The 27,180-nt window shown below is 40.8% G+C and overlaps 1 protein-coding gene across 5 annotated transcripts in view; it reads left to right on the forward strand.

The window, feature by feature from the left end:
• Positions 1-17,495: 17,495 nt before the first annotated feature.
• NBEAL1 (neurobeachin like 1) overlaps positions 17,496-27,180 on the forward strand; it is an 81,328-nt gene continuing 71,643 nt past the window's right edge. For all 5 annotated transcript variants that reach the window (XR_014616328.1, XR_014616329.1, XM_084209813.1 and 2 more), the window contains exons 1-2: positions 17,496-17,572; positions 18,057-18,347. Coding sequence is in view for 3 of the 5 variants with exons in the window: in XM_084209813.1 (XP_084065939.1) it covers positions 18,297-18,347 (51 nt within the window). In the remaining 2 variants the exon portion in view is untranslated. The remainder of the gene's footprint in view (positions 17,573-18,056; positions 18,348-27,180) is intronic.

Below are 27,180 nucleotides of genomic sequence, written 5' to 3' on the forward strand. Positions count from 1 at the left end.
GGACTCAAGAGATACTTCCTTCATGATCACAAGGTAGCAAAGTTACAAAACTTTCTGAAGAAGATAAGCCAGTGTTATCAGGCTCTTCAGTTTCTGTTTCAGCCAACAACACTGCTTCATTTTAATCATGAGCTAAATAAAGATCATTCCCACTCTATGAGAAAGGAAAGGAAATGCTTTGATGAGCTGGGAAACTAAAGATGCTTTATTTTGCAAAGTCCTAATTCATTTAAGAGGTTAAATCTACTGTTTAAAATTAACAGTAACTCTTGGAACTCAGCTTATGCTTCCTTAAGAGTCCTAGACTCAAAGAGCTGGAATCCAGCCCATCTGAAAATTCAGTCTCTGAGGATTTTTTTCTCCCACTGAAGTAAACTGGTGGAGATTTCCTGTTATCTGTAATTAGTTTTGAAGCCTTGGCTTAAATCTCCTTGAAAATCATGTGCTAGCCTTATTAAAATATATAGATACTTAGGGAGCTCAAGTCACACCCTTGAGGCAGTTCAGATGGACACTACAAATGGTGTTCCTTTATCCCCCAGGACTGCTGAAGCACTTATCTTAGCTTCTGCTGACCAGAAGAGTGTGCCCATTGTCTTAGCACATAGTTTCTGCAGGTATATGAGTCTATGAGTTGTTGTCCATTCAGGACCACTGGATTGAACCTTTCAAGATCTCCCTGCATCCACCTGCCATGCTGACTGCCCCTGAAGCTGCAGAGCATGCCCAGAAGCAAAGTGAGCACATTTCACCACAACTCCTACAAAGCCAGGGCAGGGGAACACCAGTCAGCAGGACCTGGCCCAGGAGAGCCACCAAGTTACAGCCTGCTGAGCTCCAACAGCTGCACAGGGAAAGGATGGTGTAAACCTTGGGCTGTGCCTGTTCTCTTGGGAGGATGGGGGGATGTAGAGGAGTTTTGTCATTATAGCCTAAAAATGGCATCTAGCTTAGGCTCCTGAAATTCATGACAATTGCAAAAGGTGCATTTTCCTCAAGTAAACAAGATTACATGTTTCCAGTAGCCTTTGACAGCCTTTATGTCTATCAATTATTGCTTGCTTTTAAGCTTGGACTAATACTAGAAATTTTGCAAAGGTCAGTTATGCCACTGTCCACTGAGAGCCACCTACAGCTTGCCTGTTTCTTTTCCAATTGCAGCAAAAGTTAAAGTAACTTCAGGAGCATTACAGGATTTGAAGCCAGAACCTCTTACCTCCAACCATGTATTGCAAGTGGGCCTGTGCAGTAGGTCTGGAGACCAGACTGGTGGCACTCTAAGCCCAAGATGATATGAGGCTCTCTCTCCCCCAAGGCATCAAGTACTAGACACCAACAGCACATCAAAAGCATGGCCCTTATTCAGCAAGGAGAGCTAAGAAGGACTACAAGCAACTGGACACACTGACCAGAGGGAAGCCACAGGGTGACAAAGTAGGTCTGGAGAATTCACATGAGCCAGTAAAACAGTTTTTGCAGTGCAACACCGAATGTCCCAGTCTTGTCTGCCCTTCTCAGCTCTCTTTAGCATGAGATGTTTCATAATAACACTAAGGAGTGTGAATTCTAAATTGGACTGCATGACATTGGCAGGAGGTGTCACTCATGAGCTGGAAAGTCAGCTCCAGTAATATACACGTGGAAAGCATTCTTCTGCCTAATATCCCTGAAAAAACCCCAAAACATTTACTACCATCACTTCTAGGTTAAAAGAAAAGAAAGCCTACTTTAAAAGAAATTAAACCCCTGACTCCATAAAGAACCCAGTAATGTCAAATTAGCCTAGCATGTTCATGAAATAGGTTCTGCCTTTCTACTTGTCCATGATTTGCTAAAGCCTTTTGTTTACCACTGCTCCCCTAAGCAACAGAGCTAAGAAAACATTCCAGCAGCAGTGCTGGATTTGCTGAACTGGAGTAAGGGGGCTCCCCCACAGCCCTGAGTTCAACATGCATCACGTGTCACCCAGCAGGAGGGAGGCTGATCTGCCCTGCAGTCCCCATCTCTCCTGATGGATTCAGCCCTGCCTGCTGTGCTTGCACTTATTAACATTTGCATCCTGCAGGGAGCTACAGAAGCAAAACAAGGAATCTCTCCAAGGAAGCCTGGAACAAACTCAAAAGTGAGGAAAGCAAATGAAGCAAAGACATAACAAAGACCTAGACTTCAGGTACTTTACTTAGTTGTAGGTGAGTTAACTGATGTCTTCTACCTTAGCTTTGGTAATACATTTGCAACTTGTGTTTTAGTTGGGGTTTTGTTTGTTTTTAAATCTTCACAGCCATTCCTTCCTGTCCACCCTCATATCTTGCATCTAAGACATCCATTCCTCTTCCTTTAGCCATTTCTCTCCTGCTTCCTCCTGCCAGTATGTTGGGATCTTACATTCTCCCAGCGCATTCCTACTGCTCCTCAAGGCACTATGTTGCTTTTCCAGAGACAATGAGCGGATGCAGCACTTCAGAGGCAGGGAATACACACTTTCCCTTTTCCACAGTGCTTTGCAACTCCCATACATGATCCAGCATTGGGCAGGATGATGTGGCCTGTGCCTCTCAGCTCTCCCCTTTAACCATCCTGCTTTCTTATTTTGGTAAAGAGCTCAGCTAAAGAAAAAGCATCTCCCTGCAGTGCCAAGTAGCACTGAAGTCTATCTTCCAATCCCCATTTTTACATCTCTAATGGCAACCTCGTATGTCCTTGCTGTGCTGCCTAAGAACACTCCCCACTCCCTAGATGGGCTGTCACTAATCACAGCTCAATATATTCACAAATTACAAATTAACTGGTGAGTCTCCTCTGAAACAAATTCAGGAGAACCATAGGCAGCAGCCAATGACAGGACCTAAGCAAATTTCATCCCAACTCAAACAGCATCAGTCTGACCCCTTAAAAGCCAAAACAGAGAGAAATTATACTTTGAAATGAGGTCATTTCAAGAGGGGAGGAGGGGATATTGCTGCTGAGCCCATGAGAGAGCAATGGTGAGCGGGTGGTTAAGATTAAACAGCTAGAGAGATTAACATCTTATGACTGTTTTTTGTTCACTGACCTGTAATAAAATAAACAGTAAGACTAACAAATAGGTGATTAGCCTTGTTTTTCCAGTGCTGGTTTTGCTGTTAGACTACTGCCATGGTCTTCACTTTTCTTTGGCTAATACTTTCTGATTTCATAGATAACACTAGTGAAATTAAGAGGAATGAGCAACAGAAATCTTATTATAGTATGTTATACTACTATATTATTACTTACTTATGCTAATAAGCATAAACCCAGTGCTTTATTTTCAGAATGCAAGTACCTGCCCTTTTGCTACTCTCTCCCCTGTTGGCCGGTTGGCATCTGATTGTCTGCTCACAAAAATCAAGCCCAGCACATCATATGGTTTGCTGCTCACATGTTCAGGCAAGCAGACCTAGAGAGCTGAAAGGTGCTTGTATGTGCACCACAGGATTGCTGAATCATAGGCTTCTGCTACCTTGACAGGAAATTTCTCCTTTCCTGAGCTATATTGTCTCCAGAATGAAAAAAAGAAAGGCCTTTCAGTGACCAAATCAATTAGTCAGAACAACTTCAAAGTCTTTCTTCAGCTATGCAGAAAGCAATGGACAGAGTTCAGATGCAATGCAGAGTCATGAATTTTTTCTACAGGACCCAGAAGAGATCTCTGATCATATGTGCACCCTATGCATACATTTAGTGCCTACCATTGCACTGCAAAACTACCCATAGTGGGAAAGGTAAGAGACCATTCTGGCTCTGTTCTTCCTAAGCACCTGAAGTCATGGAAAACAGGCAAGTGGGGAATTGAACAGGGCATTATCCACTTTGGCTAATTTAAGAGGAAAATTGTACCCCAGAGGCTGACTCCAGCAGTAGAACTCATGGTGGCAACCTTCTGTCCCAATTCAGAGCCCAGTTTATGATACTGAAATCAGATGGTTTCAGCTAACACACCTGACTGGACAACACAGCGGCTGAGGCACAAATGTATCGTCCGCTGGACCAGAGATTCTAGCTTCTTAAATTGCTCCACACAAGTTTGTGAGTAAGAGTCTTTATACCACAGCCAGAGTTACTAGAGCACTGCCCATGCAAGCAAGCACAAATTTCTCCCTTATTTTTGCTATAGCAATCTTAAGACAAGTCACTACTAATTCTCTAGCTAGTCTGAAAATTCTCACTTATTATGATGAAGAGCTTTTTCCTAGCCAAATGTCATGTGGAAACATCTATCTAGCATCCATTGTGGAAAAGTAAAATCTCTTTTCTCCCCCAGACTGGTTTATCTGTTGGACAAAAATATAACCAATCTGTTCTGGAAAGCATCCGTTTTGTCAGGTCGGAAAGTAATGTAAGTCCACAGAACTATGTATCTTCAAGAGGCAGCTGGCAGCAAACAGCAATTACCAAAGCCATGAGAAAATCAGTTTTACTCCATCTCTCTAAAACACTGTTAAAGATGCTGGCTTCACAAAGGGAGTCATGGTTGAAAGGGTGCTTAGAGGTCCTCAAAACAGAAACTAGCCCAGACAGGCTGTTATGGAGGTGATCTGCCAGGTACTTCCACACAGGTATTTCCACTGGCAGTGCTAAACTCATCATCTATTTAAGTGAAGCAAGTGTGTGGTGTGGTTGCCAAAGGCATCCAGGGCTAAATTTCATGGTCTTTCTTGAGGACTTACCAGCAGACAAGTATCAAGTCCTGAACAGTGTACTTACAGTAACAGCAGCCATACAGCCAGTCAAATATAACAGGCAAGCAAACATCATGACAAGGAAATCCAACAGGCTGAAGGCAGGTGGTCTGAGGTAACACAGTCTGGGACAAAAGGGCTGGACTAAAGAGGATAGGAGGGTATCTAATCTGCTTGGAAATGCACATTAGCCCCTGTCATTTAATGTGGATTAAAAAAACATCAGTGAAGTGGTTTGTGGTGGAAGGCTGTGAAGGTTAAGGTTTCATATTTCCCCCATCCATTTCCCCAGAAGACACTTGTCATTCTCTTTTCTTTCTTACTAGAGCACTGAAAGCACTTTTCTTTTGCCTGAAACCTAAGCAAAGCTGAGCTCCACTAAGTCTCCCAAACTGTGCCCTGCCCCTCCCTCCTTACAGCCACAAACACTCCTTTGTTCCATTGGAGGTGGAGGCTATGTAGTTAGAGCTCTTTTAAGTAAATTAGATCTATGAAGGTGTTCATCTGTGTGCCAAGTTACTAATGGATCATGTTGACAAGGTCTTCACATGCTTGAATAAGCTCCCCAAACACATAAGATTATAAATCTAGTTTTGGAGTGCAGTAGTTTCGATCTGATGCCTCATCTACTGGTGATATAGATCACTTTTATAACCAGCTTTGCATATTCCATGAAGCATTTTGTTTTTCAGAGTCTAAGATTTAGGTGCAATAAAATGATAATTGGAATAGAACAAGTCAAGGTTTATTACAAACCTGAATCAAACAGGGAAAAAAAAACTGAGGAAAAGTTTCAAAATTGAGGAATACAGTTCTCTCTAGCCTAGTATCTATGCTTTAGTGTTAAAGCACTCTGCTTTAGCATTAAACAACAATCCTTCCGAGTTCCAGACAGACAGCAACTGGAATTTAATGCTGTTTTCTCCCTCTGAATTTTTAAAACAGACTTGCAAAGGGAAAACACTGAACTGAGTGACCCAAAGTGATTTACAATGTTAGTAATTCAGATGCACTGATAAATATCTAATAGGAACCACTTGATTTCAATCTTTATAGTCTTCTGGGACGTTGCAATTAATCACACACCAGGAAGAGACTGAGACTTTTAATCACTACTTCCTCCTCACATGCCTGTGTTAAAATCTGTACACAATAGAAAGGATTAGTAGGCAAAGGCTAACGACACCACGTGAGATGGAGACTTTTCCTGTCTACAGGGTAAAGTGTGTGACAAAGTACTGAAATTGAAGCAAAGTTTATCTGCTGTCACAAAAGGAAAGTTTGCCATGGGACAAGCTTGGGCAAGTGGCAATCAGCACAGGGTGGGAAAGGAGAGGAACAGACCTACACCAGAAGCTGATCAGGTCTGCTGAGTTTGAGAGCTTTCAGGCAAATGAAACAGTTAAGAGCAGCTCAAAGTGTAGTCTACCCCACAGTTACGTGGTAACTCAACTTGCACACAGCATCAGCAAATGCAGTGTAAAACACAGGAAAAATAGGAGTCCCCCGTGGGAAACGCAATAAACATCATAACTACAGTAAGGACAAAACATGAGAAATCCCCACAGCTTAAAATGGTCTCTTTTGTGTTACTTTTTGCAGATGGGGCATTAGGACTCTGGTATATAAAAACAAGCACAATGTCTACTCACAGCTCTCAACTTTCATCTCAGCAAATTTTCAGAAGTGAGAAAGAGAAGTGGAAACCTCAGTATGCCAGTGCCCTGCTCTGACACAGACACCAGGGTGGACTATGAGTCTTTGCAAATGTTTATATTGTAGATAATTTTTTTATGAAGATAAGAGCTTCTGGGCCACTGCTGGGAATATTGTAATGACCACCTTGACCTGCAGCCCTCTGTGAAACAATGCAATTCCTTTAAGGCAAAAAAAAAGCTGCTAGAGTACTTATGAGTGCCCAGTTACTCAGAACACCATTACCTTTTAAAAAGGAAGAATGATCCTAACTTCCAGAAGTGGTTCAGTCTCTGCAATTCCATCAGGTCTTGCCATGTAATACTGCAAGTGAGTTCTGCTCAGCAGCACATAACAGTTTAAGAAAGTGGGTATATTTTATACCTTAAGATTATAGTTACACAGTCTCTCCAAGCAACTTTAGAGACAGGCAAAGTTCAGTAAGGTGATGCAAAGTTTCACTAAAGATGAAGGAAATAATGTGTTTAGTATCAAAGCTATTTCCAGAGCCTTTTCATAGCTGGAAGATACTAAAAGAAAGTGGAGTGACTGTTCCTAGGTAAAGAATATCTTTATATCACCCAGGGAAAGGCTGGCAGGGCTAGCTGATATAAACTTCTGCTGTGGGCTGATGTATGCAACTTACTTATGACCATACCGTGTTATTATACAATGGTACTTGAACACGTTAAATCAGATTTGCAACAGGTACAGTTCTCCTAACATAAAAGCTGTGTTTGTTAAAGTGAGGCAAAGGATTAATACTTGCCAAGGTACTTCTCTCATTATTTAGATATCCTTTCAGTATGAGCCATAGCAGCAGGAATGCCTTTTAGTATCATAATTCTGAAAAGGCCCCATTTTTCAGGCCTGGTCATGAGTAAGTGCCACACATCATCCACAAATTGCATTAATACATTTGCTCCTATTGTCTTGATACAGAGTCCTTATAAATCACATTTCTTGAAATCAAAGCATCTTCCATTTACTTGCTATCACATGTGTGATCATATCCATTTGTTGGCACACCTGAGCTCTTCCCTATGGGTAAGAATTCAACCTTTTCCATTTGTTTCAAAAGAGTGAATCTTTTTGCAATCCCATCTCCAGCACAGAACACAATTTCTCAGAAATACACATGGAAGCTGGCAATACTCCCTTTCCTGTATGTCTGTCCTATTTAGTATTTCCTGTATGTCTGTCTTGTTTAGTAATGTCAAAATCAGTTAAACTTCTGTCTTTTCTGTATTTTTGCTATTTGCCGCTGCAGAATTCTATTTCCCACAATATTCAGCTCTATAAAACATAAAAGCCCAAAGGTCAAATGTTGGGTCTTACTGATACTTGTCCCAGGCTTGTCCATCTCCCTGAGATCTGCTCCCTCAGTGTCTGATGTAGCTCTTGGCTCTTGTATGAAATGCCAGAATTCAGGGCAGACTGTATTTATTGAAACGTTGGGAATAGAGAAGAATTCTTGGCTGTGGTGCAGTAAATGACAAAAATTGTCTTGCTGCAGAGGCTGGCTGACATACACTGAGCTACTGCTCTCATACTAAATAAACAGTGAATGCATTCCAAAATCCTGGTTCAAACAAATCTTTCTTCAGTAATGCAAACAAATTAAAGTTGTGCAGTCCAGAGGGAAATCTGATTTCTTTCACATTTTCAGGGAAGAGGAGGAATAGGTTTAAAATATATTCACAATCAGCCAGTGGTTCATGATAAGTTAAGGGGGGATAAGTTACGTAAGTGTTAAAGGTCCAACTGCACATTGCTGGTAAGTGTGCACATACCATACCCTGGTAAATGAAGGGAAAGTCTGATTCTTTCATCTAAGTTCTCTATTTTCACAAGTTTTCAATTTAGGAATAGATCCCAGCTCTATACTTATCAGGGATACTACTGTTTTTCAGCAAAGTTCTGGAGAATTTTGGAAAGAGAACACAGTGCAGAGAGCACAGAACAACTAGGACACTGCAACCTTATCTAGCATGTGTTTAATTTTAAATCACTTCATCTTGGCTTGAAATGGTAGGCTTTGGTTTTGTTTTGCCTAGAACACATTCTGATAATGGAGTCCTTGAATAAAACCAAGCAACTTTTACGGCAGCTGGGGAGACTGCTTAAAACTCACATCTCTCCTTGCTAATGTCAGAGACCTCATTTAGCCATTATTTCACACTCACATGACCCACCAGTACCAGCCTGTTAGTGATCCTCACCAGCCTTTCCCTGACAACACTGGAGAGGAAAATAGAACTATTCTTTGCCCTTCTTGTCCTTTCTTTTGTACATGGGACACTACCTCTGCCTTCCTGCCTGTCCTTCACTGCATGAAGTAGGCTGTTCAGCTAATGCAAATATTTAGTGTAAATAAAAACACCATGCTTCAGCCAGAGGGAAATGGAGCATGAACAACTTGGCTCTCAGGGCAGAGGTGTGAAAAAGCATGTTTCCTCTTGTTCACAAACACCTAATATTGTGCATTTATGGGAACTGCACAGTGTAAAGAATATATGTATTAGCATGCTTAGCAAACCCAGATTTGCAAAATAACACAGCAGTTAAGGTACAGTATCTGCTTGTCTGCTTAGAACAGGAAATCAAAATATTTCATTTTTCTTCAGCAGGAATAAAATAACGAAAGAAGAGACCAGTTCCCCAGACGGCAATTAGCATATGCCTACTTACTGCAACAAAGTATCTGGTTCAATTAGTGCAATTGAGAACCTGGGCTCTTAGTCATGCGTATATTACACGCTGGCATTCCTCTGGCAAAAGGCAAGAACCAACAGAAATAACTATTCAGAGATCAGAGTGATAGGTAGGGTGTCTGGATTCTAGATTCTGCCACGGTCTAGAGCTTAGGGGTAGCTAAACTTCTCCAAAGTTTTCCACCTGAGACAGGGATGGTGGCAATGCCTATTTTTAAGGACCCTGAGAGGCTGCACTTGATTTTGTTTGCAAATGTTCAGAGAATCTCAATGAGACGTTAAGAACAAGTTTTCACTAGCAAGTCATCTAGGCTCTTGCAGCTTGCTTTAAGGTAGGTAGCAGGCACTACAGCTGCTGGCATGCAGGCTGTATTTTTCTCCCAAAACACTGCTATTTTCATATTACTACTATGCCCAAGTTTTCCTGAGGTGCAAAAGCAGTCAATCTCCATGTAATAGCAGCTGTCTAACAGCGTACTGGCTGAGGGCACCTGCAACAGATGGAAATAACCACACTCCTCAGACCACAGATAATGTTTGTCTAACAAGATATTCTGGCTCCAGAGCTTAAGGTCAACCCGCAGCCCTTCCTGAAATGCTCAGGTCACCTGTGGCATAGGGTCCTACGAACAGGATTCAAGAAGTTGGATGAATACTTGGAAGACAAATCCACTGTGAGTTTTTAAAAAGAGAGAAGAAACCTCCTGCTCAGAAAACCTCTTGAGCTAAAACAGCTTGAGGTCCTGAAATTTGAATTAAATGTCACATATATTTGCTTCATATCTGCCCTTCCCTCAGTGCCTACTCCTGGAAGTTACTTGGTTGGATAGCCCATCTAACAGCCATGATGGCTGCTCCACATTTGTTCCAATAAGGAATTTACATATAACTGCCCTACTCAAGTTAAAGGTCTCTCAAGTTCCAAACTTCATTACCAAGTTCAGTGCCCACTGTATTAATCTGTGAAAGACCAAGTGACATCCAAAAGACAAACCTGCTCCACAAAGCAAGCATGATCACGGAACAAAAAAAAAAAAGTGTAACATTTCTCAGTCTGACAAAGATCTTTGACAAATACAAGCACAGGCCTGCACGTAGAAGTTGTTCCTGTAAGTGAATTCAATTTGCTTAGCATTAACCATGAAGAAGTTATTTTTGATATAAAGAAAGCATACAGGTGCTCAGAAACAAATGCTAGATTCAAAGCACACTCTTCCCTCAGTCTGCATTCAGTGTAAAAGGGTAAAACTTCCTGGCTGAGGAAGCACCTCCAAAAGAGAAGGGGAACAACAGTGATACCATTTACAGCAGCCATTAGAATCACAACTAGAGCTGTGTAAAAACAGGATAGCTAAAGATTTGTCCCTGAAGTTTTGCAGTTTTATGAAATCACCATACGAGACTCATAGTAAAAGACACGCAAGAAAGCCCAAAACAAGTAGAATTTTGGTTGAAAAAGAAGTCAGTGAACAAAAAGACCCAAAATACCTTCATGCAGTACGAGCAAGAAACATGAAAATGCACTGCACATGAATAAAATTTGTGAAGTTTAGTTCAAATGTGGGTGTGGAAGGAGAGAAATGGAAGGCAAGTATGAGAGAAAATGTGTCACAGTTAGACCCTAGCAAAATTAGCAAAGCTAAGAACGGCTGAGTGAATGGAGCAAACAGCCTAGCATGGGTATAGCTTCTTGTAGGCAACTACATTTGCAAACATCTTTAGCTGGCCTACCAACAAAAGATGCAGAGGGGAAACCTCAAGTGCTTGTTTTATTATCTATTTCTAATAGATTTACTAAAGAAAACCTATAGTGTACTTGACAGATTTCAAATACTAAAACAGTTACACATAAAATATACTTTGGTTGTGTTTTCTGTCTGGCTCATTTTCCTTTTAGGTTTTCAACTTTTGAAAGAGATCTAAAGTTTATATCATCTTAGATTTTTAAGATATCAGGCAAATAAGTACAAATATCAAACAAATGTAAGGAATATCACCAAACAATACTGCTTAATTTATTATTTCTAACTTGATTTTACTGCTCCTAAGTTTGGCAGTCCAGCAGACCTAAAGTGCTCAGTGGGCTTACTTGGGTTGGACAAAAGGGTCTTGTTTTTTTCAGTATCATTAAGAGATGTGAAAGCTTCAGCACGATTCAGATACAGTGGAATTATTCCTTCTTTGTCTGTCTTCTACATTACAGATGATTTCTAGGAACCCAGGACTGGGAGCAGGAGATGGGCACCAAGTTGAATGAATTTGTAATAAACAGAAGTCATCCACAGAGCTATCAAAGAGCAAAAAGGGGTTTTACTTTCTCCAAATGCTCCCAAAAACTTGTCAAAAGGCTGCTAACAGGATACTTTCAGCATGAAATAATGCTAACAGTTGCACCCCGCTTTCAGAGTCCCAAAGGGGGATCCACCATTCTCTAGTACTAGAGAAAGGAAGACAGAAGTAATGATCGGAACATCCTATAGAAAATGGATATAAGGGCTTTGCTAGTCTTAGGGCTCAGCAGAAGTGTCCCTATGGACCCTTGCAGTCTTTGGATTACTTTGTACAACCTAGGCAAAACCCAGCCAGCTTTCAAATACTTTGCAGTGTGATTGGGAGTACTTTTGTTTTATTGCAGATGTCTTTCTTTGAGGGCTGCTCCTGTGACACCACCACAGACCCATCAGACCTGCATGCCTTCCTCAACTTCTCATAAAGTGGAAACCAGCTGCTGCATAATCTATCAATGTCCCAACTACACAGGCCATCAATACTCCCTGAAGGTGAAATCTCTCCTGACTGCCAGCACTGTGTGGGCTTCAATGTAAAAAAAACCCAAAACCAACAACAACAAAAACTTTCAGACCTTAGAGAAAAAAATTCTTCATTTATGATTATGAAAATCTCAGACTCCACCTGTAATTGAACCTATGGGCTAACTTCATGCTTGAATGGATGAAAGGATGTACCTTTCATCTTCAGTTGCCCCATAAAAGCAATGGCCTTCACAGAAGTATTTCTTCTGTGAATACACTGGCAAGCTGACAGCAAACAGTGTCATCATGGAAATACTGCATACCAAGCCTCCAGCTGTGACACTGGATGGCTTGAGACAGAGCAAAGCATTTACAGTATTTACCAAGTTTGTTAATAAAAAATATTTCTAGCAAGGACTATTTAAAATGCTACAGATAGCAAAATAAATATTTCAGTTGCTTATTCACTTCATGATTAATAAACACCCAACAAACAGACAGTCCTGGTACCCAATAGTTCCTGCTACCATTCGGCATTAAATCCAGACTTCTGCACAGGACTGAATTGCTCCTACTTCCAGCTCAAGGCCTACACTGTGCTCTTTTGTTTAGCCAGGACCTCACACCATTTGGAGGCATGAACTCATGTTGACCCTCCACAGCACAGAAGTAGCTGCTTTCCCCAGGGCCTGGGGTTAGGAGCCAAAAGAGACTCGTTCTATTAAGGCTTCTACAACCAGTTCAGTGTGCAAGTGGGCCCCCACAAGTATCTCACATACTCTAACAGCACACTGTTTACACTCCACTGCAGAATCTTTAAAACTTCATTTCAAGTTTTACAACAGTAGCCCTCATTCAGGTCTCTGTATCCTTTCTGTGCTCAGGAGTTAGGCTAGCCAAGTCCCTGGGATATTCATAAGGGCACCTCTTTGGTTTTGCATCCTACTCAAAAGCAGGCAGTGTGTTTGCAGCCAATATCTAACTTTTGGGAGGCTGCGGTACTAATATTTTGCAATAACCCCACCTCTAGTTGAAGTTAGAGCTTTCCTAAGCCCATTTTCCCTTAGTTACTTCCCTTCATTTGCCTTCTTCCCCAAACCAAGAGAAGTTAGGCTCCAAGTTGCTACAGCAGACATCCTTGAGACAACCTTACCCTGCTCAGCTAAGAGGGAATTAAATTCAAACAGATCAAGAGAGACTACTAACCCCTACACCTCCTTCAGTCTTGGTTGCTGCAATGTTGATTTTTTCCTGATATGCTGATTGCTTTCAGGAATCTTGCTGCAGATCCATACTGCTGAGCACTGCAGCACAGTGAAATAATTAATTAAATACCCTTTTATCTAAAGCAGAATGATTTGAAGTGCAAGTATGGTAACTTCACTGATTCCTGGCACTGAGATTGTACAGAAAAGGATGGCTTACTTTGAGTGAGAAGTCAGTTTGGTGAAGGAAGGAGAACAATTTTATGATGCAATCTTGTGCACTAACAACTGGTGCCTTCAAGCATCTGCAAAAGAAAGACAGCTATAGCACAAATCTACATGTTAGCTCTTGCATAGCTAATCTAAATGACAGCAGAGGAGAGGGGCAGTCCTGAGACTCAACTCTCATCTTGAATTTTTGCTGTTTGCTTAAGAGCCTAGGCAGATCAAAGCATATAAACACATACTATCTATTTAATCTGAAAGGGTCTCTAAGAGGTACCCCCACAAGAACATTCCTAGCACAGCTGCAAACTTAAGGGAGCCCATAGTACAAAAAAGGGAGCAGAAGAGATAAGTCACTGCCTGAGCCTTTGACAACGGTGGAGTCATTATACTGAAGGCCCCCTGCGGAAACAAGCAGAAAGGACAGGCAAGGACAAAAATGCTCACCAGGGTCCCAGGCTACCCTGGGATAAATTCCTTTCTGAATTTAAGTCTGGTGAATGGCTTAACCCCGCATATCTGAAAGCAGAGCAGGCAGGGGGACTTAATGCTATTAGTCAGACCATCACCTCCCAGCTTTAGCTGTGGCCAGTCTCCAACTGGCAGAAAAAAGTAACTAAAATCCCTAGATACCAGTTTATATGTCAAAGGGCAAACAAATTCCTTCCCCTCTTCAAATTTTACAAACAACTAATAAGCTCTGAATTACCTCTGAATTACCTCTGAGTACAAAGTGAATATAGTAACAGAAGGAAAATTAAACATTAGGTTTGCTGACTTGACTAACAGAATAATTGCAAACTCATCTGGCAATCATAGCCAGAGAAATTCAAATCACCCTCAGCAAAAGGTCATCACAGAGACCTTGGAATCTTACAAGGACCAGCTTGCCTCTTTCCAGTAGCCACACCAAATCCAATCACAAGTTATTTTGGCTTGAATGTCCAGAAACTAGCATCCAAAAAGTCTTATTTCTTTACATTCAGCAAGAGGTATTTTGATAATGGAAATTTTACATGCAACCACAAATTTTGCATGCAATCTTTACACTGTAAAGATCACTCCTTGCTTCTGTGAAAGAGCCTGTTTGTAAAAAAAAAAAAAAAAAAAAAAAAAGGTGTAATAATTGAGGGGCAGGTTCACTTCTACGTCCATTTCTATTTCAGGTCTTTATTGTTGGTAAACAAAGCATTAGCTTTAAGACATCAAAAAAAAGTTCTGCTAAAAGCTTTGCCATACATTCATCTCACTATGATTTCTGTTGGTCTGGGGCTTGGTTTCAGTAGAAGCCTTAGGGCCAAACAACAGGCCTGAGAATATCTAAAAGTCAAATACAGATTTTTGCCTGTTTCATTTGCATCCACAGAAAATAAGCATAATTTTACAAAAGCAGCATTATAAGGTATGTGGCTTTTCCTGCCACTTCAGAGGTTTCTGGACTCAAAGTTACAGTCTGGGGTAGTCCATTTCTTTGTCAAATCTTTCCTCAGCACAAAATTAATGCCTTCTCCTTATCCACACCCTTCTTTCTACCCATTCTGTTACCTGAACTTGATGACAAACACGTTCACTTCACAGTAAAATGACTGAGTTACTAATTTACGGCTCCTGATGAGAGACATTTAAACCCAAAGTAATAAACAAAGTATGAGAAATAACCACTGTTGTAAACAGTTACCACAAGACAGCAGCTAAGGGACAATGAAATACTACTGAACACTGCCTACCTGACAGTTTAAGGTCCATGAAACAATTGGTATATAATTATGGAACAGCAGGCAATGAAAAGTCTAACAATTATCTCACAGCTGAAGCAATCCATAAACACTCACATTTTAAAGTACTCATCCGTAGCTGGCAAGGCTTCTCTTTATACCTTCCTCCATCCTTTGATTTCCATATTGTTTGCTGAGTATTTGTGCAGGTAAGTACACTGAAATATAAATTCACCTAGAATTATACTCCACCTGCAGAGACAAATCTGTAACCCACCTTTTTCCACTGACCCTCTCCCATTATTGCCCATATATCTATGTAAGAAAAAGCTCATAGCAAATACTAAATGTCTGTCTGTACAGGAAAAGACTAAACTTGACATACTCCCAGTGATGCAGACACCTCAAAGCCACCTCAACAACCTTACAGGAGCTTCCTGGCTTAGCAAAACCTCTAGAAGGTCAGACCAGGCGACCACTCACCCTGAATGACACAGGAACACACTGTTCTGTTGCAAATCACAAATGCTTTAGTTTCCATCTAGAGCACCTATATAAGGCAAGAACTGCCTACACAAGCAGCACTGATTGCCTAGACCCACTAAAATAATTGCATTGCCACAACTCCAGCAGAGTGGAAAATGGCTGCTTTATACTCTGGGAGCATCCGAATTATGGGGGGGGCAGCACTTAGCCAGGGAGGAGTCTCCCATTTCTGGCAGAGGATGGCTTTTTACTGTTTCATTGCAGGCTGCTGCAGGACTGGTGTGCAAAATGCAAAAACTCAGAGCAATATCTGAAGGGAGGATTGGGATTTTTACATGGCTTTGCTGGGGCCTGGCTTCTTCAAAAGGAGCAAGTTGTAAGAGAAATTTGAAATAACCTGTTGTTTAATCTAGAAAAGGCTGCAAAAAATGTGATAAGAGTTTGTAACTCAAAAGACTTGCTAGAAAGAGCTTCCTTTTATTGAGTTACTGCAGAAGGGCCTAATAACAGTGGTTTGCATTGCTAGAAAGGTGATGCAGCTTGGCTGTTAGGAGGAGCTCCCAGCAGTAACTCAAGCCCTGAGGTAAGTCTCTCAGGGAGGAGGCAGGCTCTCTTTTTTTCCTAGACACATTTCATCGAAGGGTGTCCAGGGTGGTTTAAGCTCAGCAGATCCTGCCCTGGGGACAGTTAGACTCTAAGCTCCTATTTTTTTCTTGATGGAAAAAATTATGTTACATCCTAAAGGCAGCAGAATATTGTGGCTAGCATCAAGTATCAGAGCACATGTACCACACAACTAAAAATAATTTTACAGGCTCATTTTTGTCAGTGTCCCTCCATCCGTGCTAGATACTATGTTTAGATATTGCAGCAAAAGATACTTCTACCACTCCCACAGTGGTGATGCACATGAAACAACATTGAGCACAGATTAGCTCTTGAATTTCTCCAGGGAAACTTCACTGATATTCTAAAACAAGACAAATGTGCAAAGGCCTGTTGCAGGAACGTATCTCAGTCTGTCTTTGGGCTCTTGGTGATACTTATCCATCCCTAGAAAAAATTAATGTAGCAGACACTACAATGATATTGCAGAGTCAATTCCTTTGCAAAGGATTTCCAAACCTTGTATGAAATCATTGCAAAGATGTGAAAATCCCCTGAAAGTAATCAACTAGGTAATGAATGGCAATGCTTTATTGCATGAAGCTGTATGAACCCAAGTGACGAGACAATCCAGTGGCAGAAGGACCAGGGCTGTGGCCAAAAGCTACAGGACTGTGATTCTCCCAGCAAGCTAGAGAGATGCCCCATGTCTCCTTAAACCTCCTCCTCCCTGCTTTGGAGTCTGACAAAACATTAACTTCCAGCCTCACTTTCCAAGGGAGCAGGAGGACACAGAGGGAAGCCCATTCCCTGGGGAGTCATGCCAAGAAGATCCTGTTATTGAAGGAGCAGGAGGAAAGCCCTTCACTGGAGTGTGGTGCCTCAGCTGCGTCAGCACAGGCCAGTGTGCTCGGGCAGGGCCACTCACAAGCTAGGGGATGTCTTTTTGCATTTCTCCTTTGGAAATCTAACTTTCTTGACAAAATCTGACTTTGGTTCCTTAGTCCTATGCAAGCTCTGCATGCAAGGTAGGAGGCTACCTTACAGGGGCAGCAGGTTGGATGTATGGATATATCCATGCTCCACAGGCTATGCTGGTAGGCCTCTGTGGAGCATATGTAAAACACGTGTATGCGCTTGGTAACCTTTATTAACTTATCAAGCAAAGCAACGCGGAGGTTTCCTGAGGTGCTCAGGATGGGGATGCTGATTCTTTATGGGCACGCTCCCGGTGCAGCCGAGGGACGCAGGCCGGGCAGGAACCGCCGGCTCTGCGGCTGAGGCGCCGCAGGCCGCAGATCGCCTTCTCGGCCGGGGCTCTGCCCCTGCCGCGGCTGCCCGGGCGGGCACTGCCCCTGCCCGCTGCCAAGATGGCGCCCGCGGCTTCCCCGCCCCTCAGCGGGAGCGCGGGCGGGGCGGGCGATGTGGCGAGGGTCGGCCCCTCCTGCCCGGCCGCCACTCGCCGCGGCCCGGGTAGGCTGCGGGAGAGGCCGTGGGAGCGCGGTGGGAGCTGGGGGAGGTCGGGGCGCGGTAGGTGGCGGCGCGGGGCGGCCGATCCCGGCCGGGAGCGGGCGGCGGCGCAGCGCGGGGCTCCTCCCGCGCTCCGCGGCTCTGCCCGGCAGCCGCTGGCCTTCGGGGCCCGCCGGGGTCCGGAGCGGCCGCGGAGCCCGGGAGCTGGGGCAGAAGGGCGGTGTCAGTGGCTGTCACTGCCGGGCCGGGAGCGGCGGTACCCGGGGCTCCGGCGGCGCCGCTCGGCAGCCCTGCGGCTTCCCCCCTGCGAAAGCGAGCAAGCGCCACGAACACTAAACGCCAGACCTCTCCGCCACCGGCAATAGTGTCAGAGAGCAAAGCGGTGCGACCTGCCGCCGCCCGAGTCCCCAGGTTGTCTGTGGGCTTTAAGTGTGGATTTGTTTTCCTCCCTCCACCAAAGGCCTGAAGGGTATGTTTTCACTTTTAGAGATTAAAACCGAAGCGGCGCTGGCGAAGAACGGACATGCTTGACACTTGTCTGCAGTTGCTTGTGTTGCACCTCGTTGTTTACTCGGAAAGGAGAGACTGAGACCTCGTTACTTGGCTTCTTCTTGGGTTATGATATAACTAATAATAAAGCAAAACTGGAAAGAGCGCCTGAGAACTGAGCATGATAGGATCTTGAAGAGAAAAGTAGCTGGGATCGACGGGAAGAGGAAGGGGAGGAATGGCATCCCGAGAGAGACTGTATGAGCTTTGGATGCTTTACTGCAATAAGGTAAATATTTGTGTTTGTTTGCTTTTATCCTCTCTTGTTTGGTAGTCAGGTATTTAAATTGTAACATCTTTTTTCTTGGAAATTGCATAGACATGATTAGCCTCTGAAAGGATATAATTGCACTTCTTAGACTATTTACAGCCTCATCCCATGGTTTGCTGTTCAAGTTGGTCTTTTTTATGTTTGAGAATTGCAGTGTTCGTGGGTCAGTTTAAGCAGTTATTGTGGCTCTATATTTTAACTATGTGAATGCATACGTTTACATAATTCTTCATTTTGTAGCAATTAAGCTGTACTCTATTAATTTAATTCAGTGCTGCCTGGTATTTAGCTTTTTACTTACTAATTTCTGAACAGCTTCAGTTTTATTTAAACTTTTTTAGCAAAACCCTTCCCAAAGAGCAGATTTATTAAGTAGCTCCAGAGTCTGCCTTTGATGGTTATTGCTATAATATCTACATACTCCATTGATAATGAATTTCCTTCACCTGGCAGAAATAATACAAAAATGCTGTCCTGCCTCCATTTGCGTTTTATAGTGTAAAGCAATTAATGTGTTTAAAGCACATGTTCTAATTGCTGCCGGGTGTGCTGAGGGTATAGAGAACGATTGGATTGCCGATTATTGGAATAGGTGGCTGTAAAATAAATAGCATACAAAAAACAGCTGTAAAGGTGGAGGAAAGGACTGATCTACTGTCATACAGGAGCTCAGTGGCAAGGGTAGCTTTTGATGGCCTTATTCTCTGGTTTTGTTTTGCGTTTTTGCAGTCTCATGCTTCGTTTGTGTTTCAGTTTCTTTAAGTCTCCAGTCCAGTAGGACATTAAGGGTAGAACAGTCCTTCCCTTGTTCTTCCCACCTCATTTGTAGAGAATGTGAGATGTTAAGTACAGACCATGTACACAAGTGCACAAGGTACTTGTCTTAACTGTATTGTTTCCTAATTTTTATACAGTCTTAATCCTCTACATGTTGTTAAAACTAGTGCAAGTATAACAGCATGTTCTTACTGCTCCCCGTGTGGGTTGAACCTTTGCCTTTTAAACCAGTGTAGTAATGATAATGGCAGTAGGAAGTGGAGTAGCAGTGGAGAAGATGGATGTTTTGCCAGTGAGTTCATCGATGTGAGAGGAACAAATGCTCTTGGAATACATTCAGAGAATCCAGACTTGACTCAGCTTTGGGAGACACTCAGGCCGCAGAGATAAGCCAAGTTCTGAATTTCTTTGATTGGCTGTTCTTTGGCTCTTTCCTCCCTTGTTGTTTAAAATATTCTTTTGTCTGTCTTGGACCTACTCCCTCTCTGCTGGAACCTTTCATTCAGATTGTATGTTATCTGTCTCCATGTTGTTCACAGCAGGAAGTTTGCATGAGGGAGTGCTATTTAAAATGTGTAGTTCAGATCACTTAGGGGATGTTCAGTTTCCTTATGGGAATGATATGCCCACAGTCTACTCAGATCTCAGGTGGCAGAGGATGGGCTGTTTGAAATAAATAATATTTTCATATGTTCAGTCTCCTCATCAGCTATCAGTGACTTTATTTGGCCTTTTCTTCTTTCACACCCATATATTAAAGGCATGATTAAATGAATATTTGTTAAGGGCTTGTTCCTAAGTAGCAAAACATGTATTTTAAAAATAGAATAGAGTGTCTTCAACATATGAGAGCAAGTGGAGTGATTAAAAAAAAAGGAGTTTTCACTTTTTCAAGAAGTGTTAGTCACAAAACAGTTTTTTTCCTTATCTCTCAACTGGTTCAGGATAAAATGATATCTTATTCTGCGTGAGGCATGCATCCAGAATTAGAGTATTAAGCTTGGTGAAGTTAAAAGCAGATGAAGTTGTTATGTCTTCATCATGGGATGTAAAATGTGGGAGGCCTTAAAGTAAATTAGTTTATTCAGTCTGCTTGTATATTGTGCTTTGTTCTTCTCAGAGCATCTAGCAGAATGGGAAGGTGTAGCAATAATTACCAGTGATAGGATATAGTGGTTTAGAGAAAAGTTGTTTATACCTGGGAGTGAAGTGTTTATACCTGCCCAGTGAAGTGTAGTATGTTGCAGTGCAGTGACTGTCCCTGAATGACATCCTGGGAAATAAAGCTAGGCAAATTCTTCAAACTAGAAAATGGAGGGAGAGTGACAGTTGAGTAATAGGAATTTATTGTGCCACAAATCCCAAATATGTGGATTTAGCTTTTGCAGCCTTGTTAGCTACAGAAACAGTGAAATCCAAGCTACTTCTTTGTGATGCTTCGGACTGTTGCTAATGGTCTTGTCTTTTGATAATCGGGTCCTTCGTGATAATCTTTTAAATACAGCATCCTGTGCTAAAGCAGCAGGGCTTTTCACAGCTTTCAAGTGCTACATAATGCTGTGTTACCATCTTACCATCTATCCTGGGTCGTGACTTTTGTTCTTTGTGATCCCTTGACATCTCTGGCAGCATCAGGTATGAGTTGCAAGGCTTAGTTTTGTGAAAAGTAACATTAGGAAGGCATTTCTCCATTTTCATTACTTCTTGTGCAGTTGAGGAATTGGAGATATGGGCAGATAGCAGCATTAATCAGGACCTTTGCAGGAGCAGTCTTTGGAGGACACCGTGTGTGAGGTGGTTTAATTTTTCTAGGTTTTTTTTGTTTGTTTGTTTGTTTTGTTTTTTGTTGGTTTTTTGTTGTTGTTGTTGGGTTTTTTGTTTGTGGTTTTAATTTTTTTTTTTAATTTTTAAATTTTTTTTTTAAAGATAATGTTTGAGTGTCTGCAAGAGTTTGGTTTTAGTTGGTATTCAATTGTTTTCGTGTGGCAGTTTCTAATCTAAGGGTGGGATTTGGTTTTGGATTTTTTTTCTCCTTGTGTTTCCTTAAAAGCTACAGATTGCAGTCTGCTGTTACAAATGAAAGTAGTAGCCACATTTGATTTCTGATGTTGCATGGAAGCAGTTTAAAACTTCATTAGATTTAGTTAAATTTAGATTTGAGTCACTGGGGTTGTTGCCACCATGTTGTATTATTCACAGCATAAGTCTGTTTTTTTTGTCTTGAGTCTTTTGTAGGTTTTGGTTTTTTCCTTCTTTTTTTCAATTTGTTAATGTTAAAGTTTCTGCATATGGTGCCTTGTTAGGGATGTAACTTCCTGATGATTTTCAGTTTCAAATGGATTTAGTGGTTGGGGGATATTTTTCTGTTCAGTGAACTGTTAATGTACAATGCCTTTACTCAAATATTGATACGACTGTAAACTGCTTTCTTCTCATCCAAATGTTGGAATGAGCATTTTAAGATAATTGAATTGTGTAGAATACATAGCAACATTTTTTCCAGTTGATTGCCAGTTAAAAGCCTTCAATAACCTACAGAGGAGCATGGAACACTCCTTATATAAGTGCATACAGAGCAGATACCTGAAAATCCTTTACTAATGTAAGCGTACAGCAGGAGTAGAGCTCCATGAGGTAGAAGAAAAGGACGTGCTTTCATGTGTGTCTGTGACTTCGGGTTTGTGACAGAGCTAATCTATCAGTTTTGTCTAGTACCATTAGACTGTTGTGGCTGCAATATTACTATGGTAATATTACTATTATTATTGTAATATTGATTGATTAACCTTTTATTAAATATTATATATCAGTATAGAAAATTTATTTCTGTTTCATAATCCTCTGAAGTAGCTTTTGCTGCAGATTCAAGTTAAAGTGGTTCAACCTCTGTCCTATCTGTAAGACTTTAAGTATATGTAGTTCATCTCCAGTTGTTCTGTTAGGTATTTCAGACTCTTAGACATAAAGCATGTCAGGATTTCTGATATTTTGGATTTTATTCAGAAAGTGTTCAGATAGCCTTTTATATGGAGATTTTTTCTAATCTGTGAAAATAAGAGATCCTAGTTGCCTTCAAAAGGGATTTCAAAGGCATTAATGCAAGTACTTAGCTGCCATATTCTCATCAGTTTCATGATACCACAATGGTTCTGAGCTTTTTCTTACACTCTTGTCTTCAATGTAACCCTGATTTCATTTAAATACTGCCTTTTCCTGTGAGATGACACAATGATTTCAAGGGAAAGCTGTGAATATTCTTCACTCAGTTTGGACCCTGTGCCTCTCATTTAAAGAGGGAATGTTCAACCTTGGTGTCATTGATCCAGTCAGGACTGGTTGTGTTAGCTGATCATAATGGTCTGGTGTTTACTAATGCAGAGAACTGAGACAGTCACATCCCTTGCTGTGTTAAGAGCAGCAGACCTGTGCATAAGCTGTTATCTCAAATGTGCTCTCTTACCTTGAACTGCACCTCTCATTTGTTTTTACAAAATCTGATTGTATTGAGATAAATATTGTAGTTTTCTCTCTGGCACAGTGAGGGGTATCTTATATATTATAAATATCTTCTCATTTAATATTGTAACATTGTTTCTCAAAGAAATGTGCCTTTAGCCAAATTATGCTTTGTTGTGGTGAGAAGCATGTATTTCGGCAAGAATATAATAATCATTGACATTGAATTGTAAGCCCCATGTGAAACACTGGCCATTGCATCCCAAATGTGATCTCATCCTGACTTGGCTTGCCCTTGCCTTCCTTCTTGTGCAGTTGCTGACTTTTCAGTGATGCAGATCACATTGCTATATATTGCCTTTGTTAGATTTGATAAAGAAGTATTCAGCTTACAGTTAGATGAATCTGAGCAAACCAAATGCTCAGTAAAAGTAGTTTTTCATAATTCACTGTCATGTAAATTCATGCCTCTGCTGAAACTAGTGAGTGAAGTCTTATAAGGAATTGCTGTGTAAGATATCTTTTCTGTAGATTCTTTTAAGTAAATTTCTTCGTTCCTAGGGAGTGTAACTTGTAGAAGAAAATGTCACAAGTCACTTGTTGCCATGTGGTGACAAAAATATCTTTGTTCTGTCTCTATTCAAGAGGCTGATCTAAGAATGGATAGAGATAACAGTTGGTCTTCTGCTGAATTAACAGTTGGTCTAATTCTGAATTAACTGCTATTTAAAGAGATGTCTCCTAGTCCAAGAACTAACATAATTCTGATATTTATAAATATAGAACTTCTCATATAAATAGCTGACATCAGTATATGAGCCATTAGTCTCTTGAGTGTCTGTTTCCTTCCTTAATTATGGGCCAGGGTGACCTTGTGCGGGTGGTTGTTCAGACACAGAACAGAGACTGACGCAGGGAATGCAGACTTCAGGTTGCAGTGAGGCATCAGATAAACCTAAACAGGCAAAGATGTAAGAAAACCATAAGTTTTTGCAAGCTATGAAGAAATTATTGTTGCTCATTCTGTAAAGTAGGTGGCAGTACATATATATATAGCTGCTACTGCTTGATAAAGTAGAGTCTGAGGTTTGTTGGTGTTTTTGATGTAAGATTCAGGCTTTTAGTGGAGTCCAGCGTGAGGTTAGAATTTCCACATGTCTGTGGGTTTGTGGATCAGTACTTTACAGAACCAGTAAGAAACATCCAGTTCTGAACATGCCAACAAATAATAATTCAGATCGAGCTTGTATTGACATGAAAGAATTGAGTGTCTCTTAAATAGAATGATATATCACAAAGCTACAAACAGAGGCTTCTGGTTCTATGTGTTGATGCTGTAATGTAGAGAGAAATTAACAAACCCTGCATCGTTGTGTGTGTCTGAGTTACAGCTCTTTTAACTTGGTCAGCTGGGCAGATCTGGGGATGACGTGTGTCCTGGTAAGAGAATATTGCCGAATCAACTCAAATATGCAGTGTGTTTGTGCTGATTACTGAAATGAGAGAAAGGCTTGCTAGCTGCCCATTGAACAGCGTTGGAGCTTGAGGCCTGAATCCAAATGTTGTCAGTAGACACTGTTAAAATATTTACAGGCTTCAGAAAGGTTAAACAGCTGCTGTAGGAGAGAGAAGAGCTTCTCTAATTACTGAGTTTTTCTTGCTGAAAGAATTATATGTGAATATGGGAGCAAACATCAAAACATGCACATCTCAACAGTACAGATAAGAACCTTTTTTCTTTTAAAAAAACACCACTTTGCTCAAGTCTAACTTTTCCAATTTATCTTCTACTAAATGGGAGGCTGCAGTGGAGGACAATGAGAGATATGACAGGGAGCACCAAGAAATGAAAACTGTATTTGGTTATTCTCCTCATAAACCCTGTCTTAAGTTTGGTATCTCAAGCTTCTCCAAGTATCTGCAAATCTAAACATTAGCTGTGAGTTCTCTGTGTTGGTATGATGTTTGTGTGTATTGATGTATTCTCTGATATTTAAAGCATAATCCAATTTATGATTGAGGATTATAATTGCCTTTAGTAAGCAATGGGAATAAATGGTAATAAATACATAGTGAGTGGGTAAAGCTCTTGGGAGTAAAGCAAGGTATAGAAAACAAGTGTGTTATTTGCAGGTATCTGGCTCTAGTTAATTGTGCTGATCATTTAAAAACTGAACCAGCAGAAATGCAGTGCATGCCAAGCAGCATTTGGACAAGTAACCCATATTCTGCTATGCTGTAGTTTTTGAGATTTTTTTTTTTTTAAGTGTGCTTTTGAAAAGCAGATTTGGGGTATTTAAATGATACCCCTTCAGTCTATGCATTAATTATACCTTCAGTGTGTAGTTCAGCCTCAGTATGTTAAGTAAGGCCAGGTGAGACTGAGGAAGCAAACCCAAGTAGTTAATCCATAGCTAAAGATACAGAAATTGATTTTAGTTTTATTTGGGGTAATCACATGACACTTCGAAAAAAATACAGACTTTTTTTTGCTAAGCTGTACTCCAATTCTCAACCTTATCTGCTGGAAGACATAGCTAGACAATGTTTAGCTGTTGTTACAGTGAAATAGGTTGGTGCTTTACTGTTGTAGCACCATCCTGCTTCTTTTCTGTCTGTGATAAACTTGTATTCTCTTGCACTACATTGAAAGTTAAAAACGCAGTAGGGCAAAAGCTGACCTTGTGTGTGTTGGTGCTAAAATTCAGCCTTTTTCTCATGTAAAATAATGGCATAATTTGAAGTTTATAAGCAATTAAGAGTTCAAGTGTTACATAAGTTATAGTTTGAATTTTCATTAAATTTAGGCTAATCTTGACACTGTAGACTTTTGACATCATGTTATTTCAGTTACCTTTGAATTATTTAGGATGCTTCTTGTTCCCCTTAAAATACAGCTTCCAGTTGGTTCGCTATGCCAGATTTGATGGGAAAATTGAATGTTAATAGAATGTAATTTGTTGCAGTATGGTAAATTCCTGATAAGTGCTCTGTGTGGTGGACTCCAGAAGGCTGAAATAGGGTATACCAACTTGTACATGGGACTTGCCTAGTGGTACTTTCTGTCAAATGCGAAGACATTAAAATCTGAATTCACATTAATTAGATTCATCCCATGGATGGCATCAGCCACATGCCAGTTTCAAGCTACAAGGTTGTAATTGTATCATCATTCAAATACAACAGCAACAATAATAAAGGCAAGAGGAAGAAAAGTAGAGGCTTTACTTCTACTTTAGTAAGAAAATTCTTTAATTTTGTTTATCCAGTTTTGTTGGAGATCTGAAGTAAAAAGGAAAATAAATAAATTGCTTGGACTGTCTTTAAGGCAATACTAGAAGATTAAAAATATTTTTTGTTTTGAGAAGAGAAGAAAATATTAAACTTTACTTTAAAGTTTGTGAGCTAAATTTTATCATGATTGGCAGCTATAGGCTTATTTTGGTAGAAATCCCTATGCTAAAGAGAATTTTTAACTTGTCCCAAAATAGTTGTTTCTATCATGATTCACTGCAGCTTCCATTTATAAAACAAAGCATCACCACTCCATCCCTTTCTGCTTTTAATTCTGGAAATGGAACAGAATGCTTGTGTAGATGTTGAAAACGGAAGTTTATAGTTACTTGCCAGGAGCTTTTCTTTTTTTGGATCCACTGATTCAAAAATCAGTATTTTGATTATAATGGAAAGTTGAGCCCAAGGTGATTCCCCAATCAATTAGAATTGATTGATTGAATTTATCAAGGCAGTTATGCCAGTTTACAATGGTTTATCATGAAGTTTTTTACTAATTCTAACTGTGATGTTGCTGCTTTAACAATGCTTTTTGTATTTTGTTTTGGCATTTTTTATGAAAGGTTCACAAAAAGCATAGGCAGTGTGTCATATTGCAGAGTAAAGGCTGCTAGAAGCTCTCATGCTGGAGATGTTGCCTTTTATGTCTGAAAACATGAAGAGGAAAGAGGTCCCTTAACACAAATAATCTAATTCCCAAATGAATAGTTTATTTCAAACAGTTATCTGCCATTCTGCATTATGCAGACTACTTCAGTTAATTTAAAGATGAGTAAACTCAGCAGTGATCTAAAGGCAATGTTTCATGTTTAGTTTCCTAATGTTACGTTTTGTAAGTCTAATTCAACCTTGACACCAAAAGATTGTTCTTATTTTGAATAAAATGCTTGGGGATGAGGGATTACTTATGATAATGCCAGTGCCAGTGAGATTTTATGGTTGTGCTTCTAAGCTGAAATCCACTTTGAAGGTTGACTGAGAGCTAGCACAGGAGTCAGACCCGGCTGGCTGTTTGATGGCTGCATGTTAAATTTAACGACTTCAAACAACTGCCTTGTCCAACAAGTCGGGCTTGTTTGATAGCTGGACTCTGAACTGCCCTGCAGGGAATTTTTGCCCTTAGAGCATGGAATGTGACCCTGCAAAGAGCCTTGGGTGGATCCAGCTTTTGTTTTAGCAACTAATACTTCCTGAACATATCTGTAAAATCCTACTGAGTTTTGCCCTTCCAGTTCTTTGCCTGAAGCCTTAGTAGAAATGGAAG

Source organism: Fringilla coelebs, assembly GCF_963513975.1.
Source record: "Fringilla coelebs genome assembly, chromosome: 7".
Lineage (NCBI taxonomy): Eukaryota > Metazoa > Chordata > Aves > Passeriformes > Fringillidae > Fringilla > Fringilla coelebs.